The sequence below is a fragment of the Eschrichtius robustus genome, chromosome 20 (assembly GCF_028021215.1).
Source record: "Eschrichtius robustus isolate mEscRob2 chromosome 20, mEscRob2.pri, whole genome shotgun sequence".
Taxonomy (NCBI): Eukaryota; Metazoa; Chordata; class Mammalia; order Artiodactyla; family Eschrichtiidae; genus Eschrichtius; species Eschrichtius robustus.
The window spans coordinates 40,844,799-40,865,881 of record NC_090843.1 but is presented as its reverse complement, the minus strand read 5'-3'; the positions used below and the strand labels follow the sequence as shown (position 1 = coordinate 40,865,881).

General features: G+C 39.8%; 1 protein-coding gene and 1 long non-coding RNA gene across 3 annotated transcripts; one reads left to right on the top strand and one right to left on the bottom strand.

Moving 5' to 3' along the window:
- Window positions 1-1,482: 1,482 nt before the first annotated feature.
- Window positions 1,483-12,480, bottom strand: LOC137755615 (uncharacterized). Its single transcript, XR_011072034.1, has 5 exons — window positions 12,319-12,480; window positions 10,773-10,876; window positions 5,042-5,345; window positions 3,849-3,885; window positions 1,483-3,107 (listed from the first exon to the last, which is right to left on the bottom strand). It is a non-coding gene; the product is annotated as an uncharacterized lncRNA (long non-coding RNA).
- Window positions 12,118-15,898, top strand: SRSF1 (serine and arginine rich splicing factor 1). Of its 2 annotated transcripts, XR_011072033.1 has the most exons (5): window positions 12,131-12,442; window positions 12,860-13,044; window positions 13,411-13,583; window positions 13,783-14,463; window positions 15,381-15,898. XR_011072033.1 is itself a non-coding variant. In XM_068531817.1 (4 exons), the coding sequence occupies exons 1-4, from the start codon at window positions 12,249-12,251 to the stop codon at window positions 13,975-13,977; spliced, it is 747 nt and encodes a 248-aa protein (XP_068387918.1). In that variant the 5' UTR covers window positions 12,118-12,248; the 3' UTR covers window positions 13,978-15,187. The 2 variants fall into 2 exon arrangements, 1 of the variants encoding a protein (XP_068387918.1); XM_068531817.1 differs by lacking the exon at window positions 15,381-15,898 and having other exon boundaries at window positions 12,118-12,442; window positions 13,783-15,187.
- Window positions 15,899-21,083: the final 5,185 nt, after the last annotated feature.

Below are 21,083 nucleotides of genomic sequence, written 5' to 3'. Positions count from 1 at the left end.
ACCCCTCTAGGTGGTCACAAAGCACCAAGCTGATCTCCCTGAGCTATGCAGCTGTTAACCACTAACGATTTTACATTTGGTAGTGTATATATGTCAATGCTACTCTCTCACTTTATCTCAGCCTCCCCTTCCCCTTCCCCGTGTTCATCAGCAGATGTTTTTAACCACATAATAATGTCTACAATGGATGTCTCTGACCAATTGCCAATGGAAGGGATCCAGTTCTTCAACAGTACTTACTGTGCATGCTCAGTTGCTTATGGTTGGCACACTGGAAGTTGATCTGAAGGAGATGGGGGATTAGAATAATCAATCAAAACCAAGGCATCAAAATGACAGTATCAAATATCTTGAGTACTGAATACTCAAGCATCGATGTATGTTTACTGAACAAACTCTGTGTGCCTGTGCTACAGGCTGAAAAATAAAAAGAAATCATGACACCTTTCCTCATAGAGGTTTCAATTCACTTAGAGGAATCACATTACACACATGAGTAACAATGATCAAATAAGTCAGAAGATAGGAGTGTGGCAAGGTCCATCTTCCTGACACTTTGCTGTGCGTAGTGCTGGTAAAATTTGGAGTTGCCAGTGTCCAGTCCCCAGCCTCTTGGGTGTTGAGAAGCAATTGCAGCAGTGGCAGAAAGCACAATCCAGTGACGAGGCAATTGTGGTAGTGGCTACTGCAGCTCTGTGACCCCTGAATAGCGTTTTAGGCAGTGTGCCAATATTTTTTTTTTTTTTTTTTTTTTGGCTCAACTGTTCAGGTTCTGGCCTCCTGATCTCCACTTTCCTGATTGTGGCAGAGGAAGCAGCATTCTTGAGAGGTCAGTTCTGCAATGTTCAGGGAGTCACACCTAGAGGTACGCCTTGAGCCCACTCCTCCATTTCTTCCAACAATTTTGTAAGTACCTAATCTCCTGTATTTAATCCCTTTCTGCTTAAAACACCTAGAGTGTTTCTGTTTCCTGCATTGAACCCTGACTAATGTAGAACTAATGTTAAGAATTCGAAGTGTTTGAGAGAATCAGATATATTAAATGTGTACTTCAAATGTTTAATAAAATTTGATGAACTACTTATATAATATGCTAAATGTTTGAGGATTTAATCTTTTAAATGTAGGTATTAATTGAATATTAATCATAGAATAAGTAAAAATAATGGATCTTACCTTTATACAACGTATGATTAGATTAATAATTATCAAGATTTTTAAGTTTAAGAAAAACTAGATTTTAAAACTTAAGAATTTTAATATACAGTTATCCCTCAGTATCCGCAGGGGATTGTTTCCAGGATTCCCTGTGGATACCAAAATCTGTGGATGCTCAATTCCTTATATAAAATGGCATAGTATTTGCATATAATCTAAACACATCCTCCCATATACTTTAAATCATCTCTGGATTACTTATGTCAACAAAAAATTAATCAATAGTCAATCTAAGAGAGAAATGGAAAATTTTATTCAAGCCACCTGAGGATTATAACCTGGGAGACAGTCTTTCTGAAAGCTCTGAGGACTGTTCCACCTGTTGGAGGTCAAGGCACAGTTATATAAGTTTTTGAGACAAAGGGTTGTACATCAAAGTAACATATTGACAGTTTGCATAGTCCAACAAGGTGAGTAGTGGGTTATTGTGACACCTTACAGGGTTGAGACAGGAATGTTATCTCCTAAGTAGTTACCTTGAGGGCACCAGGAGGAAATTGCTTTTTTTGGTGAGTAGGCGTCTTCTAAGAGGATCTAGTTAATGTATAATGAAGATGCACAATGCATGCTAAAGGGGAGTGGGATAGTGGCTCAAACAGGCAGAGAGAGAATTTTATGTTTAATTTTTCTTGTACTGCCTTAAAATAATCTTATTCCATCACTTATAATACCTAATACAATGTAAACACTATGTAAATAGTTGTAAACCCAACATAAATGCTATGTAACTATTTGTTAGCATACAGCAAATTCAAGTTTTGCTTTTTGAAACTTTCTGGGAATTTTTTTTTCAAGTATTTTCAATCCGCTGTTGGTTGAACGCGCAGATATGGAACCTGCAGATACAGAAGGCCAGCTGCATTGAATATCAATTAAAACATAAGTAAGTATAATAGTATCCCCCCCAATGGAAGTTTCCCCTTAGTAAAAAACACAATGGACAGTTAACACTCTATCTCCAGTCCCTCAGACAGAATCTAGCACTGGAGAGTGTTCAATGAAATTTGTCAAGTGAATGAATGAGCAACAATACCATGAAACAGATTTCATCATCACAATTTTAATGATGAGGAAAGTGAAGTTCAGATAAGCTTACCACTAGGCCAGTAGCCCCTAAAATTGGGTGTATGCACCCAGGTGGTATGTGATACAATACTATACATTTTAAAATCAAATGTCTTATTATGTGCACGATTGTGTAGAAGTCACATACACAATACATTAACATGTACATATATGAAGGGCTTGTGCTCAAAAATGTTTTATTGATGGTGTGAGTGGTCAGGAAAGTTTGTAGGCTACTGGGGTAGACCGAGGGCAAATTGTCCTCGGCAGGTGTCACGTGGCTTTATGTTTGTACCCGTGGCATAGTGAGAGTGCTCGAGAAACGTTCTGAATGAGAATGAATACACAAATAGACGAATCAGTGAATAAAAGAAGATGCCCCAGGTAATACAACTAGTAAGTGGAGGTGTCCCAGATAACACAACTAGTAAGTAGAGATGTCAGGATTCAAATTCAGATCTGTTTAGCTCCAAAGTCTGTACTTTTCCAAGAACAAGCTCCTGCTCAGCACACCAGATTAGCAAGGGGGAACCTGAGATGTATTTCCAACTAGCTGGTTAAAAAAAGAACACATAGATAAACCCTGAGCAACAAAAAAAAGCATTACATTGATCAGGAGGTTTTTAATCATCCAGTCAGCTTTTCCACAAGGGAGACATCCTTCAGAAACATAGAAAGACAAAAGAGCTACATCACATTTCCTCTAGTTACATATTTGGATAGCACTAGAGGCTGCATCCTGTGTGGCCAGGGGCACTTTTGTTTCTCTATGTAATACGTGGAGAGGATTTCTCAACTTCTTTTCAGCATAGGTCATATCTTCCCTTTCAAAAACAAAAACAAACAAAATCAATTTAGGCAAGCCCTCCAACCTTCTTTTCTACTAAGCTGTCTATCCACAACATCAAATTAGTCACAGGACAGACTCACTTGAGTTTCACTTCTTCCTTCTTCCAAAGAGGAGTAAAGTGGACCAATATCTGAGCCAAAAACATTGAAAATCCAAGCACATAGGTGTTTAGAGCCTGAATAAGAATGACTGTTAATTACTGAAAACCTGTGTGCAGAGCACTCTACCGCTAGTTGATTTCCACGTTATTTCATTTAATCGTCACAACAACCCCAGAAGTATTATTATTATCCCCCATTTTATAGATGAAGAAACAGAGTCTTAAGTAGGTTAAGGGAGTTATGCAAGATCACACAGGTAGTAAATGGTATAGGAGATTTAAACAAAAACCCATCTTGTTCAAAGCACATCTTTCCACCATACCCATACCAGATTTCCGGATTCCAGAATAAGATACGCAGCGAAGTGCCTCTGCCTACCCCTAGTTGCCAATAAGTAACATAAGCAAGCAGTAAACCTTGGCTATTTTGCTAAGCCACTGAGATATGGGGGGTTGCTTTATTATTGAAGCATTACCTAACAGAAGTTGGTTGGTATAGGTGTCTTTAAATACAGTGTCGTAAACTTTGAAAACCACTTTAATAACATGGTACAGTGCAAATCATGCTTAGTGAGAGTCTCTATTACTTTATACCATCCCCGAACAAGTACTTACTTTTATTTAAGACAAAGGCTCAAAAGTGCTTGAAGCTCTGCAGGAAAGACAATGAGTTGGTCAGGGCATGGCTTTGGCATTCAAATAGTTGCATACAAATTGGTGCATAAACGTCTAAAGAAATATATTCTATTTTGTTGTTGTTCTTTCTTTTAATTGAGAAAACCTTTTAAATCTCCTATTTAAATAATAGTTGAGAAGCTAAAGAATATCAGTTTGAAGGGACACCAAATTACAAGTCATCTTGGGGAGAGGGGGCAAATAGCTTGGTCTAGCCCTACTTATACAGCTCATATCAAAAGGGGGCTATTTTTGGTGGAATTTCAAAGTCACAGAGGTTGAGAGACAGTCTCCTTGACTGGGGAGAGACAATTATATTCTCTTAAGGGCAATTACAGAACTTTAAGAGTATACTGTCAGGGAGCTTCCCTGGTGGCGCAGTGGTTAAGAATCCGCCTGCCAGTGCAGGGGCACGGGTTCAAGCCCTGGTCCGGGAAGATCCCACGTGCCGCGGAGCAACTAAAACCGTGTGCCACAACTACTGGGCATGTACTTTAGAGCCGGTGCTCCGCAACAAGGGAAGTCACCGCAATGAGAGAAACCTGCGCACCGCAACGAAGCGTAGCCCCTGCTCGCCACAACTAGAGAAAGCCCGCGCGCAGCAACGAAGACCCAATGCAGTCAAAAATAAATAAATTAATTAAATTAAAAAAAAAAAAAAGTACATTGTCAGATGGGAACTGTAACTAGAGTCCCAAATATTTATATATTTACTTGCAAACTAAGAATTTATAAGAAACGTTCTAGAACTGTGACTTGATAAAACATTAACAGAAATATCTATAGTTTTTTTTAAAACCTGGATTTAGTTGAAGCTAGGAAAACACATTTTAAGGTGACAAGCAGTTACTGTAGCTATAAAGGTGGAAGATATGAATAATCCTTTACAGTTTCTTTTCTTTTGTGTTAGGAAGCCTACCTAATGGGGCTCTCCAGTTGCACAAATTTAAAATAACACCCACTTACCTTGGGAAAAATTATAAAGAAAGCTTTCTGACCGCAGATATTTTAGACTGAGAAGCTGAATATAGTATCAATACTTGGGCATATAAATCATTTTTTCTGGCAAACACAGGCTATACCACTGCAAAATTATTATGGGGGATTAGGAATGTATAGACAGAAATACTTACCTCTATATGGATGTAGATATGTTTTTGTGGGGATGTGTGTTCCTGTTTAAGCTGTGTCTTGCAGTATATCAGAAACTGAGATCCAGAAGACCACATAAAGGATGTTCAAACTTGTTTTTCATCACTTACTAGAAGAACTGAAACTGGCAAAAAAAAAAATGTACTGGACCATGTTTGGCTGATGAGGTTCAACCTTGACTATGCAGTAAGAAGGTCCTACATGTGGTATTAATTGTGAACAATCCAGACTTCGGAAAATATATCAATGTTGGCCCATAAGGAGGCAGAGGGAGAGGTTATATTCCTGCAGAAAAGAGAGGAAATTCCTTTAGAAGCAAATATTCTCATTCTCAATTGTCTTATATAAAGATAGATCCCAAGACAGGAAACGGAGACTCTAAATTAAGGGAAAGAACTTTTCCCCCCCTGGAGTCTGGATTCTACAAAGACTAGAAATTAACTTGGAAGGAATTGCAGCTGGTGAGCTCCTGACCACATGGAGGCAGGTGGGAGCCAGACAAGGAAGGATCCCATGGGCATGGGTCTAGATTGTAGACTACACAGGTACCCACATCTAGTAGTCCTCTGGGGCCAGAGTGGTGGTACTAGCACCAGCCTGAAAGCTGCTGGGCTCCCAGAACTGTGGAACACAATCTGCAAATTTTGGAAATTTATCTACAAATTCCACAGTGAGTGGACCTTAACAGATACTTACTTAGAACAGAACCTGTATGGACTCTGCATACGACATTGCGTCAATGCAAGAACAATTACAGAAACCTGCACTCTTACGACGAGCAATTTTGAGTCAACAAGACTACAAAAAAATGCAACCGGTTGGAACAGAGCAGCACCTTCCCTTCTGGGCTGGGCAGGCTGGCAGATTACCTTAGCATTACACTGTAGTAATGGCTGCTGAAGCATGCGTAAGCAAAGTATCACTTGAAGAAGTGTATGACTTATGTTTACAACTATTAACAATATAAGATATTACCCATCAAAAACACCTACTAGAGAAAGAACATGACAAAACTGAATTTATAAATTAGGTTTAGGCAAAAATTACAAAAGCAGGTTTTTCCCTGTTGGCCAGAGGTTGGCAAACTTTTTCTGTAAAGGGCCAGATATTTTAGGCTTGTGGGCATGTATTCTATGTTGGAACTACTCAACTCCACAAGCAAATTTAGAAAAGTAATTCTGAGAGTTTTCAGTGAATCTAACTTTTAAAACAATAAAAGGGGAAAAAATCAGTCACACTCTCAAAATTTCAAATAAAAATGTTTTTATTGAAATTATTTCTAACATACTTGACAGCCGCATTAACATATAATACCATTATTACTACTACTACTAACAGGTAACACTTATATAGGACCATAGTATAAGATAAAATTGCCAAAAAAGGTAGCATTTTTAGCAAATAAAGGATATCTGCCATATTTTTATTATAATTCTTTAAACAGCCATTTACTCCAATTAAGAAATGTACAATATGATGATTTGGTGTTTTAATTTTTAAAAGAACTTAAGCAAGAAGAGGGAGAGAGGGAGTAATAATGTTAATAGGGAGACATGGAAAAGATACATCTCTTTGTAATAGATCATTTTGAGAGCTGTTTTCTGGCAAAATCATATGTTATTGCTTTCCGTAATGGGACAGTAAAGATGGGCAGAATTAGCCAAAAACAAAACAAGAAGAATCAAAGAATGAGGGAGGCCAGTCCTAAAATAAGATTACCAAGACTATATTATTAGATGATTTACTTGGGCTTGAAAAGTGGCTATCATTATTACACTGTGAAATGAAAAACAATCCTTGTACCCATTGTGTCTATCCACTGACAGAAACATGATACAGTTTCCATAGAAACAACATTCTGCTCATCTAAAGTCCCATTATTTTCAAAGAGCACTCAGGAAATAGTCAATAATATTCATTTTAACAGAAAATGTACTGGTAATAAAGGGAGTTACAGCAAAAATCTGTCCTCAACCTAGTTTACTAGGGAAGATGAGACAAATATAAATGAAATAAAAAGATATACTATTAATATTTCTTCCTTTTTCAGAGAATATTAATCACTAAACAGGTGGAGCAAGGGAATAGAGAACTATGCAAGTGAACTCTTTCTGGAAGTAACTGCTATTCACGGCTGAATTAAGTACTCCTAATCTTTGTGTCTCTTTACCTAGTAAAACTAACAGTTATCCCCAGAAATGACAGTAGGGATTGATACACAAATACTGAAAACAGAATTTCCAGATTAGGGAAGGCATATTTCAGTGCAAATTACTCTAGAACACCTCCAAGCCTTAATAACACCTTTAGAGGAATGGTACTGGAGAGTGATTTTGCTGATTGATTGTGGAGATATTTTTTTCCCCAGTCATTTAAAAAATTTTTTATTGAGTTATAATTTACATACCATACAATTCACTTGCTTTACTTGTACAATTCAATGGTTTTTGGTACATTTACAGATTTGTGTAACCATCACCACAGGCATAGATTTAAGTGTTAGGAAAATCACTGAAAAACTGGGTCTTGTGATTTCAACCCTTACGGTAACTAACTCTTTGAATTTCCTTTTTTCCCCAAGTAATTATTTCCAGGGTACAGTATAGTGCTTACACTAGTTTATACTTACTGGATTGAATCGAAAGCATTTAAAGTTTCTTTTTGCGGAAGTAAGTTTACATACACAGCAACAGTGTTGAAATAGGCAGCTTCTAAGAATTAAACTGGTAAAATCCATACTTAATGAATTAGCTGGTTGTGAGAGCAATCCACAAAACTGTCTGTGGCTGTGTAACTGAGGAGTTTAGAAACACTCTAAAGCCCTAATTAAGATGAGGAGGTAATCTCAGGAGGCAAAACGAAGTGGCTGTAATCTGGTCAGCAAAGATCTAATCAATTGTATAGTACACTGTTCAGAGAAAAGGTTGCATGAAGATTAGCCTACAGAAAGAGAATTGCCAATCTTTACCCAGCACTATTCAGGGAACAGAGATGTAAAATCCAGAGGGTATGAATCTTCCTGTCTTTGAAGAGGTACACTCTGCTGTGGGGCAGGGATCATTTATCAGGTTTCACCAGGATCTGAATGAGACATCTCTCAAAGCGATTCACCTCATTTTGTTTTGATTCCTTATTTACTAAGAAACTGCTTGATTTGTTTTCCAGACCTGACAAAAAGTTTTCTTGGTGTGTACAATTTGAACATCACGGTTATCAAAAACGAATCTGCTTCACCCCCCAACAAATGAACAAATGGTTTGGTTTATTTGCTTTCTTCTTTTTCACTCTTGTGGACTAAAACATGCCAATCTACTCTGGGACACTGATAGTATAAGATCATACCCTTAAATGTAATAATTTCCAAGCTAATGCCACCCAAGGAGACATTGATAAACAGCCATCCAGACTTTTCTTGCTACATCCTGACCTTGTCATAGGGAAACAGAGCAGGACCCTATGGTCCTTGCCCCTCCCGCACCCATGTCCTTAGCCTGCCTTTCTAAAAAATATTTATTTATTTATTTATTGGCTGCGTTGGGTCTTCATTGCTGCGTGCGGGCTTTCTCTACTTGCGGCGAGCGGGGGCTACTCTTCATTGCGGTGCGCAGGTTTCTCTTATTGCGGTGGCTTCTGCTGCAGAGCACAGGCTATAGGCGCGCAGGCTTCAGTAGCTGTGGCATGCGGGCTCAGTAGTTGTGGCTCACAGGCTCTAGAGCACAGGCTCAGTAGTTGTGGCGCACGGGCTTAGTTGCTCCGCGGCACGTGGGATCTTCCCGGACCTGGGATCAAACCCGTGTCCCCTGCATTGGCAGGCAGATTCTTAACCACTGCACCACCAAGGAAGTCCCAGCCTGCCTTTTGTCTGTGGAAAAACTTTAGCCGAAGGATAAGTTTAATCAGAGAAGTGAGAAAATGAAGAAACAAAGGAAAACAGAGGAGACCAAATAATACTAGTTTAGTCATTAAGCATAGTCAAGGACTTTTAGTTACTCCTTAAGGGCTATAGATAATATTCTGAGCCACATCCTGTGAGCTGTCTTATAGATACTGAAGCCCCCACCAGGTGGAAGAAGTTAACTACATGATGACCAGGCTGTAGCCGTGACATGAGCTTCCACAATTCCGAGAACTGGCCTCAAAGAAATGGAAACAAACCGAAACTGGAACTGAAGATTAACTGTACCTAAAACAATCACGATGACACTGGTAAGACCACTGATGACCAATTTCAAGATGACTGTCAGAGCTGACGGTATTATTTCTGCATGTAGCCCCCTCCCTCTGTCTATAAAAGCTGTTGCCCCCATTGTCGGGGGGGGGGGGGCGCGGGGGGAGGAGTCTGCCTTTTGGACAGGCGTCTACCCTCCCCCACAGTCACTGGCATCCAAAATAAAGCGAACTTTCCTTTCCACCAACCTGGCCTCTTTATTGGCTTTTGAGCGGTGAGCGGCCGAACCCCACTTTCGGTTACAAGAGACCCCAGAACCTACAATTTGGTTACACTCAAACACAGTAAAATAGGCCAAGAGAGAAACAAGAATGTCCTATTCACTCTCTATTAAATTTTACCCTGTATTCTTCTGAACTGAACAGGATCAGAAATGACTGCACTAAACTGGACAAGAATAAATCAAAGCAAATTCATGGTTTTCTTATTTTTCTGGAATGAAAATGCCTTGAAATTAAAAGCACCTATGTTTAAACCACCTCAGTTACTACTGACTTAACATTAATCAACAGAAGATGAATCTGAATAATCATAAATGGATGGATAAAGTTAGAGAGAAAATGTGCTCAGTAAATAAATATTGAATGTAAGAACCAATACATGATGTGCCTGGAATTCTTTAAAAACTCTCATCTCTTCTGCTGCTAACCAAGTAGGATAGTGCTAGAAACTGAGTAAGTCTGTTGAAATAGTGTCCCTTTTGGTCAGCTTCTCATTGAAAAATTATCAGGGTCTTCTCTTTTTTTTTCTTTTGGCCGCACCGCGCATGTGGGATTCCCTGACCAGGGATGGAACGATGGAACCCGTGCTCCCTGAAGTGGAAGGAAGAAGTCCTAACCACTGGACCTCCAGGAAATTCCCAGGGTCTTCTCTCTTTAAATTGAAAGCTCAGTTTAAAAATATGTCATTGAAGGATGAGCTAAAGCAGCGGTCCCCAACCTTTTTGGCACCAGGGACCAGTTTCGTGGAAGACAATTTTTCCGCGGACGGGGGGGGGCGAGTGGGAAGGTTCAGGCGGTAATGCGAGCGATGGGGAGCCGCAGATGAAGCTTTGCTCACTCGCCTGCCGTTCATCTCCTGCTGTGCGGCCGGGTCACAAACAGTATCGGTCCTCAGCCCAGGGGTTGGGGACTCCTGAGCTAAAGGACAGACAAAAAAGTACATGCACATATACTCATAATTTTGGAAACCACCAAAGAGATTTCAAGGACTACCAAAGATCCTCTATGGATCTGTTGAGGAGCAAATTAAATGTGTATTTTGGGATTACTAGAAACATTTGTAAAATACATTCAATCAACTTTCAGAACTGAAAACACGCTCTTCTCCTAAACAATCTATTTTTTAAAATTTCAAAGGCACTTTGGATTTTGAACACACTGTGTTCCCTTCTTTACTGTGACTTCCAGGATGGCCACAGGCAAATTTGCAGTCCATCTCTAGGAACTCACCAAATTATTACTGCAGGCATTTTGTGTACTCACCTTATCGATGCCTTCATTTTAATCCTCCTCCTTTATTTTCCCCATGATTTCTCCATCCAGTTTTAGTAGTGTTTTATAGTATCTCTGTAAACTGCCTCACATCCCTGGGGAGAGGGAGTTGCAAATAAATACATAATATGAAAAAAATCATCCTTACACTTAGGGTGCAGATCTGTTTTAGCATATTTATGACTGCAGGGTTGTTGTTGTTGTTGTTGTTGTTTAATTTGAATTCATCACTAATATTTAAAAACCCCAGCACTTCATATAAAAATCTAGATTTCAGATGTCTCTGAGGAAAAGATGTAAAAAGTTCTTATCTCCCTGGACCAGCATGCTACCAGAATCAGTCCTGAGCAGCAACTGTGGTCTCCAGTGGTCACAGGAGTCCTCACACATTCATTGTGCTCATTCATATTACTTGAGAGGCCTGGTAATGACTTCAAAAAAAGGAAGGAACTTCAGGATTCTGCAATACACAGAGGCAGGAGCGCTTTTTCTCGTTCTTTGAAAGCGGTTGGAGAAATAACAGGCACAATTCATTCTGCAACCTTCACTGGACCTTTCCGCTGCGTTGGGCCTAGCGATACGCTGTTGAAGAGAGCAGCAGAGGTCTGGGTCCTGGGTGGCAGGTACCACCAATGACTGGTCAGAGCACGAATCACCGCCACTAGCACAAGGAGTGTTCAATTGAGCTATATACAAAGCTCGGTTCTGAACCGAAGGTGGTACGGTACTTAGTGTAGACTATTTACTAGGGAATCTCAGCTGGGTTCCCCTCCATGAGACACTTAGGTAAGCAGCCCACGGCCAGTTCGCAGGAGATGGGGCGGTCAGACCAAGTCACGGCTTGGCTCTGCATTGAATCACAGACAACGCAACTCCTGAACTAGGCGCACTCTCCAAGGACGCCCCCGTTTCCGGAGCAACCGCCCGGTCCCGCCCCCTTAGACTCCGCCCCCGTGAGTCTTTCCCGCCAAAGACCGTTAACACCGCAGAGCATGGTGGGACAAAGCTCTCGGCTAGGTTTCACCAAATCCTTTCAGGGCGCCGTTGCTTTAAGAGACCCATTCCTGAGGAAACTGATTACTCTTTAGGACTCGACAGAGATTAATAACCCCTTTTATGAGGGCTCTGTATTTAATCTTTACCACTCAGCCGGTCACTTCATTCGCGAACCTCTCCACAAAATCGGGAACGCGGGAACTTTTTTTCCCTTCGCGCGGAGGGTGACGTCGCGCGTGCGCCAGCGTGCACTTCGCAGCACCCGTTACGCTTCTGCGCGTGCGTAGTGAGATCGAATAGCTGCTTCCTCCCGCTTCTCTTCCTCCCTCCCCCCCATATCCGTGCGCCGAGCTGATAAAGGCGCCATTTTGGAGGGGCCGCGGTAGACGTGGTGTAGCTGTGGGTTCGCTCTGCCGTTGGCTAGGCTTGGTGGGAAGACCTGTTCTCGAGTCCGCGCCTTTCGTCGCCGCCATGTCGGGAGGTGGTGTGATTCGTGGGCCGGCAGGGAACAACGACTGCCGCATCTACGTGGGGAACTTACCTCCAGACATCCGAACCAAGGACATTGAGGACGTGTTCTACAAATACGGTGCTATCCGTGACATCGATCTGAAGAACCGCCGCGGAGGACCGCCCTTCGCCTTCGTTGAGTTCGAGGACCCGCGGTGAGGCGGTCAGGGTCTTCTTGCCTTGAGGAAATAGGTTGGAGTAGTTGGGGAAGGCTCCAAGGCCTTCACATAGAGAATGGGGAGGTGGGCTCCGAGGTTGGGAGCAAGACGAATCGCCCATGCAGGAGTGGAATGAGGAGCCGAGTCGGCGAGGCTTCTCTGCTGGCTGGGCCCTCCGGACGTCCCCAGAGCCGACTCGCAGGCTCGGAGCGGGAAACTGAGGCGCCGAGGGCTGCCGTAGTGGTCGGCAGCCTGGCGTGCTTCTGGGTGGGGGAGGGGCCATTCCTATTATGCAGCGCATGTGGGCTCTTCCACCCCAGGTGCGCATGTGCGGGGGGCCGCTAGCTCTCCGACCGAGTTAGCCGTCCCTCCCGGTCCTTTTCCTTACGTCTTTGCTCTTCTGTGATCACGCAGGGATGCGGAAGACGCGGTGTATGGTCGCGACGGCTATGATTACGATGGATACCGTCTGCGGGTGGAGTTTCCTCGAAGCGGCCGTGGTACAGGCCGAGGCGGCGGCGGGGGTGGAGGTGGCGGGGCTCCTCGAGGCCGCTATGGCCCCCCGTCCAGGCGTTCTGAAAACAGAGTGGTTGTCTCCGGTGAGTTGACCGTTCCGTGCGAGTTGATGAAAGGGGGCAGAAACTATTTTAAAGTTTTCCTTGCATGGCCAGTTTGACAAATGCAAGTTTTCATGCCAGGTCTTAAATTATTTTAGTGCCATGGGTGAATGTAGTAAACAAGAATTACTGTATTTGAGATTTACCAAATTAGGTTGCAGTACCTAGAATATGAAGACCCTTACTTTGCAAATAATTTTGGGCTCTTGATTCCAGAATCTTAACAGCTCCTTAACCTAGGATGTTAAAAATAATCGTTAATTTTAAAGTAATCTTTGTTGTAATGTAAATTTTAAGTTTAATGTGAAATTTAGGATAATTGGTATTGAAAAAAAATAACTTTTTCAGGACTGCCTCCAAGTGGAAGCTGGCAGGATTTGAAGGATCACATGCGTGAAGCAGGTGATGTATGTTATGCTGATGTTTACCGAGATGGCACTGGTGTCGTGGAGTTTGTACGGAAAGAAGATATGACCTATGCAGTTCGAAAACTGGATAACACTAAGTTTAGATCTCATGAGGTAGGTTATACACTTATTCTTTTGTTTGGCCAGAATTGGATACAGTGGTCTTAACAGTGGAATTTGAAGGTAAGATTCAGGCAAGGGTGTCCGAGTAAACCCAGTAAAGTGCCTCTGGTTTAAGTTACATTGTATTCAGCATGCCTGAAGACAGGTGAAAGCTTAGATCTTTCATTCGAAAGTTCTGTCTATTCAATAGGGAGAAACTGCCTACATCCGGGTTAAAGTTGATGGGCCCAGAAGTCCAAGTTATGGAAGATCTCGATCTCGAAGCCGTAGTCGTAGCAGAAGCCGTAGCAGAAGCAACAGCAGGAGTCGCAGTTATTCCCCAAGGAGAAGCAGAGGATCACCACGCTATTCTCCCCGTCATAGCAGATCTCGCTCTCGTACATAAGATGATTGGTGACACTTTTTGTAGAACCCATGTTGTATACAGTTTTCCTTTATTCAGTACAATCTTTTCATTTTTTAATTCAAACTGTTTTGTTCAGAATGGGCTAAAGTGTTGAATTGCATTCTTGTGTAATATCCCCTTGCTCCTAACATCTACATTCCCCTCATCTCTGGTAAATTGTATTTTAAGTGATGTCATAGACAGGATTGTTTAAATTTAGTTAACTCTCCATGCTCTTCAGACTGTGATATTATGTAAATGTCTATTCTGCTCTGGTTTGTGTGAACTGGGTTGTTGGGGGTGTTTGTGGTTATCTTACTTGGGGAAGTTCTTATGTTTATCTTGCTTTTCATGTGTCTTTCTGTAGACATATCTGAAGAGATGGATTAAGAATGCTTTGGATTAAGGATTGTGGAGCACATTTCAATCATTTTAGGATTGTCAAAAGGAGGATTGAGGAGGATCAGATCAATAATGGAGGCAATGGTATGACTCCAAGTGCTATTGTCACAGATGAAATTGGCAGTATTGACCTTATACTAAAAGGCAAGGGTTTAAAATGATTATACATCTACCTTAAAACACTTGCAAACATCTTATGCAGTTACCTTTAGCTACAATTGCTTTGCTCTTTAAACCTTGGCAATTGTGGCAAAATTACGTTGCCCATTTTGTAACAATTTATTTTGCTCCCTTCCCTTTTTTTGTTTTAATAGGGACTAATGTGGGAAGAACTGGCTAATTTGTCACAATGCTTAGTTACAACTGTTAATGTGTGACCTGCTGTTGGTGTACATGTGGGTACAGGGTGTCTTTAATTCCAACCGGATGGAGTATAATATCAATACTGCTAAATCTGCATGTCCTCTGTGTGACTGATATAGCGTTGCTACTTCATTTTTTTTAAGACAAAATGAAAGCAAAATATAGAGTTCCAACGTATTGGTGTAGATAATCTAGTTGGGAATACTTTTAAGTCTCACCTTCCCCTTTAAACTAATATTCATAATTGACTCATGTTTAAAACACTTTAATTTACAAATTAAATTACAGATGGGAGCATTAGATTTAGTTTAGACTTAGGTGGGTAGCAATACCAGTAAACTTCTCAACTACATAACTTTTTGCAACCACAAAACCTGTAATACGCTGTACAGTAACAAGTGTTGGCATTATCAGTTGAACTGTAAATATAAAATGCTTCTTCCAATTAGTCTCTATGATAATTAAGTTTCTAAAATTTATCTGAACACCATTCAGAAACTTGTTTTGGGGAATTTGATAGTTATTGATGTACATCTGTTAAACCGATGACAGACATAACTCATCATTCCCCAGAAACCTTTTTTGGTTACAGTATCTAACATTTTGCCTCCTCTTTTTTGGTTTTGCTGGTTATAAAGGTTTGGATTGGAGAGGGCTCACTGGATCCCAATCCTTGGAGCTGGATCATTGGATTCAAATCATAATGTGGATAGGATAGGGAGGATGAATTACAAGGATTCATGGAGCGGGATCAGATTACCAGGAACATAGGAGTGGATTCCTGCCCCAACCAAACCGCACTCGTGTGGATTTTTTTTTTTTTTTTTTTTATTCAACTTAATTGGCTATTCCAAAGATTTTGTTTTTTCCTATTTTTGACGATTGGAGCCCTTAAGATGCACGATGGAATTGTGTTTTGCATTTCTTGGTAAAAGGAGCAAAGCGAGGACCTGGAGATATATACGCTGGAGCAATCTCCTTGGAAGGATTCAGCACGAGTAGATGGTAAACATTTAAAGGGGAAAGGGGGGGTTTGTTTAAAATAGTAAATCAGTAAGTCACTTCTAAATTTAAAGAAAACAAAATTGGAGTTGAAGACTAAGTAGGTTTCCAATTGGCTATTGCCGTTTTTCTTTGAAAAAAATAAACATTTTTTTAAAAAAAACTATGCATGGTTGTCCTTTTTCCTCTTGTAAGATTTTTTACTGGTTGACTAGTCTCAGTTAATACTTTAAATTGACAAGGTTCCAATTCTTGTGTTTATGTGTTAGTAAATTAAAGGTTCTTGAAAGGACTTTTCTAATAAATGGTATTAGCCATCTGTTAATTGTTGTAAAAAGTCTTCAGGGGAAGATAAAAAATGAGAATAAGGCAATTGTGTATGTAATATGGTAAGTGAGGGGGTGATCTAGTCTCTGAAGGATAAGCTTCAGAGCTTTGATTTTAAAATGATGAAAAGCTTATAGATGCTGCTTTATTTTTGGTGATCATCTAGAGAGCATAGGGTTTTGTGCAAAATCGGGTGAGGACTAGTAAATTAATGTTGGTGTTAGCCTTTGAGTTTCTCAATAAAAGTAAACTCATCTAAAAAATTGGTAAGTATTAAATTCACAGATTAGGATTTTTAACGTAAATTACATTTTCTGTTTGAAGTGTGAATAGCACACTAGAAGATTAACTGCTTATTTTAGTAAGTCATTGCTAATAAAAAGCTGGGCATTCTTTAGAATTTTGCCTTGGAAGTCTTCTCAACCATAAAGTTATTCTGTATCCAGAACATACCAAAGCAGTGATTACATCTTGTAGTCTGCTGGTTTTTGTATCTTTACCTGATAGCCCCTTGGTGCTGAGTTTTCAGTTTAGAGTTGGGGAGGGGTTTTTACTTAGAATTCCTAATCTTCTGATTTCCTGATAGCTAGCCAGAACATCAAACCATTCTTTTTCTACACCCAAAAGATAGCCAAGTCGTAACATTTCCTTTGGGTGTTAATTATACTTGGGAGCAGAATTTAAGATTGCTATTCAGTTGACATAATTTCAAACCTAGGAAACACTAGAAATAATCTTGGTAGTAGAGAAAATGGGCCCAAAGGGATTTGCATAAGGTCACCCAACCAATACATTTAAATGAACCTCATGGAATGTCAGGAGGAAGAGGAGGGATAGGAAGTTCAAAATTAGGATTCCATTTTAAGTATTTAAGCAGAACACTTGGTATAGATTCATTAAGGGAGTAACTCTAGTTATTATGTGAGAATTCAAAACAACTATTCAAGAGCAGACTTGGGGACGAAAAACAATTAAGTTCTGTTTCATCTGTAGAATATACAATTGGTATTTTTTAATGACTAACTTCGGAAAGATTAATGTGAGCTAGACTTAAGCAAGCCTGGGTTCATTTGTGTTCATTGAATATTTTGGAAACAGGACCAAAATGAAAATTGCCATCGCTCAAAGTTGGCAAAGTTAAGTTGCCATCACTTAAATTGCATTTAAGCTACGCTGAAAGATGTGTTCTACTAAAAGTAGTTCCAACCCCTGACTGAAGTGAGATAGAAAATATTACTTCCCTAGTATATAGGCTGTTTAAGATTAGAGAGGACTTAGCTGTGTATGAAAGGTAGGGGGACGCAGGTTTTCCAGTTCAGTAAGACCAGACAGCTAAATGCTGTAAGGGGAGAGGCAGACTTGCTGTTTTTCAGTCTTAGGAAATGGACCTTAAATCTCTACCTAGATTAGCAGCTATTAGAAGAAAGTCACACCCTTTTGGAACTAAAAAAGCTGTCTTGGATTTTCGCCTTTTCTCCCTATTTATGTCCCCTTAGATATTGTAGGGAGCCTATAATTAGTTTATTATTTTCTAACCAAGGAAAAACTTAAGTCTCTAAGAAGCAATTATTTTTCATAACGTCAGATTGAGTAACCCACCTTGCTGTTCAGCCCACATCCTTCTGGAAACAAAAGGTAAGAAACCCATTTTCTGATTCCTAATTGTTTGGGATCTGAATTTTATTAATTTAAAAAAGATACTCTTTGGAATATGAACAGATTTCCCTCATTTAAAATGTTTTTTCCCCTAAATTTTATAGTTTAATAATATGTTCCATTATTCATGTATCCACTCGTAGTGCTTAAGTTCCATATGATTCTAGAATTTTAACTTTCTCAGTTTTGTCTTTGAAATATATTTGCTCATTAGGGCTGGTGTTCTTGTTTTCAAGTTTCTGTGAAGATGAATTTCTTGTGTGCCTTTTTGCTTACTTTGTACATGAAGTTGTAATGAAATTGCAAACAAAATAAGTTATATGTCTGGATTTACCATAAAGGGTATTAAAAGGAGAGAAACTCTATTAGACTGAAGTTCTGTTATAACCATCCTTTGGTTTAGCTTATTTCTGTCATGGTATGAAGAATGCAGAGGCAGAAAACAGGTTCACAATCTCTTATCCCAAAAATCCAAAAACAAAGTTTTTTGTTGTGGAGCAAATTGAATATAAAATGTGACCGAAATCGATGCCTTTGTTCTGCACTTAACTGTGACTGAATTGTCTTCCTGCAGAAATATTGATGTGTCAGTTGCCATAGGTTTTGCTGAGAGTGTTATGTGATAAAGGGTCTATATATGATACCTTTATAAAGTGCAAAAAGCTCTGAATTTCAAATACATCTGCCCCAAAGAGTTCCAGATAAGGGATTGTAGAACTGTTACAGGATACACAGAGCGAAAGTTTCTGTGTAGTGTTGAGCATGTGAATGAAAACAAACCGGTTACTGTGGATCCTTTATTGATTGAGCTGTAAGTTCCCTGTCTTTTTAGACTGAAGCAGCCACAAGAAAAGGTATGACTCACATTTCTTTATGTTCTGTTGCTATGGTGGACTCTCATCAGTTGTACTCCATTGAAGGAAATGTTCTGCCATCCCATCCTATATGGTGGAATACTCTTATTTGGGGGTAATTTTTTCCAGTATTTTTTTTTTTTTTACAGGAACATTGATCAATATGATCCTATAGGAAAAGGTGGGATTGGCATGAAGTAAAGAGATTATAAGGAAACATCTGTTCATTGTGTCTCTCGTGATTGTCTATTGAATAAATAGTAAACCTGGCAAAAACTTTTGCTTTAAATATAGATCCAAGAAGTTACGGTATACTTAAACCAGCTTATTCTTACGGTTGAGAACTTGGGGGGTGGGGGGCACTGCTTCTTGCTAACTTTGAAAGCTATACCCGACAACGTTGAATGTGGTTGTGATTTTGTAGGGATGGAAGGAGAGAAGGATTTTTTTTTTATTACAAAAGTCGCTTGGTGCTTCTGTAGTCTCTATCAAATAACAAGTTAATTTAGGCAGAAATAATCTCATAATAAACATTTCAAAATAGATGCCTCACTGGGTTATGGGAGAGAAAAATCAAGCATGCCTTTGCATAAGGACGTTCCCGGTTAGGTAGGTACGCAAAACACAAATGAAACAGAATAAACACTTAAGTAGTTAAGTAGATCCTGGGTGTTTCATCTTCATCTCTTAGAAAAAGTTCAAAGGAGTTAACATTCAACCATCAAGTTAAAGTATCTTTAACTCCTTTTACAATTATTAATAGAATTATCAATGTGAAGATAGTAGAAACAGAGCTTTTCTAGAATGCTATATTCATCCTCACCAAATATACTTTGAACAATCATTAATTTTGTAGGAATGCCAAATGCCTAATGAGTTGTTTGGGTTTTTTTACAACGGTCTATTCCACTCCCTATTTGAGTAAACGCTAGGGAAATTCACTTAGCCACCAGAGGGAGCTATGATACAAAATCAACCAGGAAATACCCTAGAGTAAAGAATCCATACAGCAAGGGGGAAATTATATTAATCCTCTATATCAGTGCCAAAGTTAAGTGTTTTTGGTCTAAGTTTTTTTCCTGAAACTTTACCTTTGCCTCCCCGTCTGTTGGGCAGAATTCTTTCCCTTTTCATTTAGGTTTTGAATAGTACTTGATGAGTAAATCTGTAAATCAGAAAACTGTAGGTTCTGGGACTTAGGAGAAAATGCTAAAGATGTGAATCTGCTTGTTTCTCTGCCTACCTTGTATATCTCCAGGTGTGGAATAGTAAGACCAGAGTGTAAGAATTGGGTACAGGAGTAGATGTGTGCGCACCTCCCCCCCCCCCCCCAATCTAGCCCAAAAATTGGTCATATGATATAAAAATGAAGTATGCTTTCAGAAACCTTTATCATTTGTTTTTATGGTGTGAAACACTTTGGGGAGTGATACCAATCTTTATTTCTTGGCATTACTGAGACTTTCAATGATTGTTAGTGTGCCTTAAAACCCTGTTTATTCATCAGGTTGGTTAGCCTTATTTTTTTGTTCTGCAGGCCTTGTTTCAGTAGGCAGAGTATCTTGTGATCACAAAGTCAGTACAGACTTCTCTTGACATGTTTATTTAATGCCATTTTATTTTAAGAAAGCCAAAAATTATTAGGAACTAACACTTCAGCGTTTGTCATTCCCACCCCCCCCCCTTCAACTTTACATTGCAAAAATGTAAAGGACACAGGCTTCCTATTTATTGTCACTAAGAATATTGTATTAAAGTTTTTTAGGCCCACTTGATGATCCAATTTAGTCAGCACCAATATGGGAGCACTTGCCTTAAAACACAAATGTTAGGAACTTGTCTACTTTGAAGAATAAGACGCTAAAAGAGGACAAATAAAGGTATTTTAGAAGAGAAAATAGAATCAAGTTTACAAAGTAGAGATTACTTTGCCTGCTAAACTCACATTTTATGTAGCAAATGAGGCTACAGAAGGTAGTTGCTGACTAGCAGCCTTGCTGCAAATTGGATTGAGAGTACTAAAAGGGCACTAGATTATGCCTTTCCTTAATTCTAAAAATGTTAGCTCTGATATCTTCCTAATTTAACTTGTGAAGAGAGACCATAAATCCTAAATTGCTCAAGTGAAAATCTAGAATTCTCTTTGTAAAATAAAAAGACTAAACCTGGAGATTGTTTTAAGTGCCAGATGGCATGGCAGAATAGTACCCTGAAGTGCTGGGTATTAGGAGAGCCTTTGTAAGTTTGGGATAAGCTTTCAGGTTGTGGTGTTTATTAAGGTTTAATCCTTAGGAATGGGCTGCTACATCAGTTGAACAAAAGACAACCTACTGCCTTTAACTAGGACTTGGAAGTCCTGGACTGAATCTGAGGCCATTGGTAACCTGGCCTCTGGCCTACCTTTTAGTCTGATCTCTAGCCTTCCCCCTGATATACTCTAACCCAGGACTTGGCATTGTCCAACATTTCTTGTATTTGGTCCTTCTGGTTCTTCCTTCTGCA

Bases quoted from the DNA above. Each gene is read 5' to 3' on its own strand.
- SRSF1 (XM_068531817.1), top strand. From the start codon at position 12,249: ATGTCGGGAGGTGGTGTGATTCGTGGGCCGGCAGGGAACAACGACTGC. The intron at 13,045-13,410 runs GTGAGTTGACCG...TAACTTTTTCAG, and splicing joins AAACAGAGTGGTTGTCTCCG to GACTGCCTCCAAGTGGAAGC. The intron at 13,584-13,782 runs GTAGGTTATACA...TCTATTCAATAG, and splicing joins CTAAGTTTAGATCTCATGAG to GGAGAAACTGCCTACATCCG.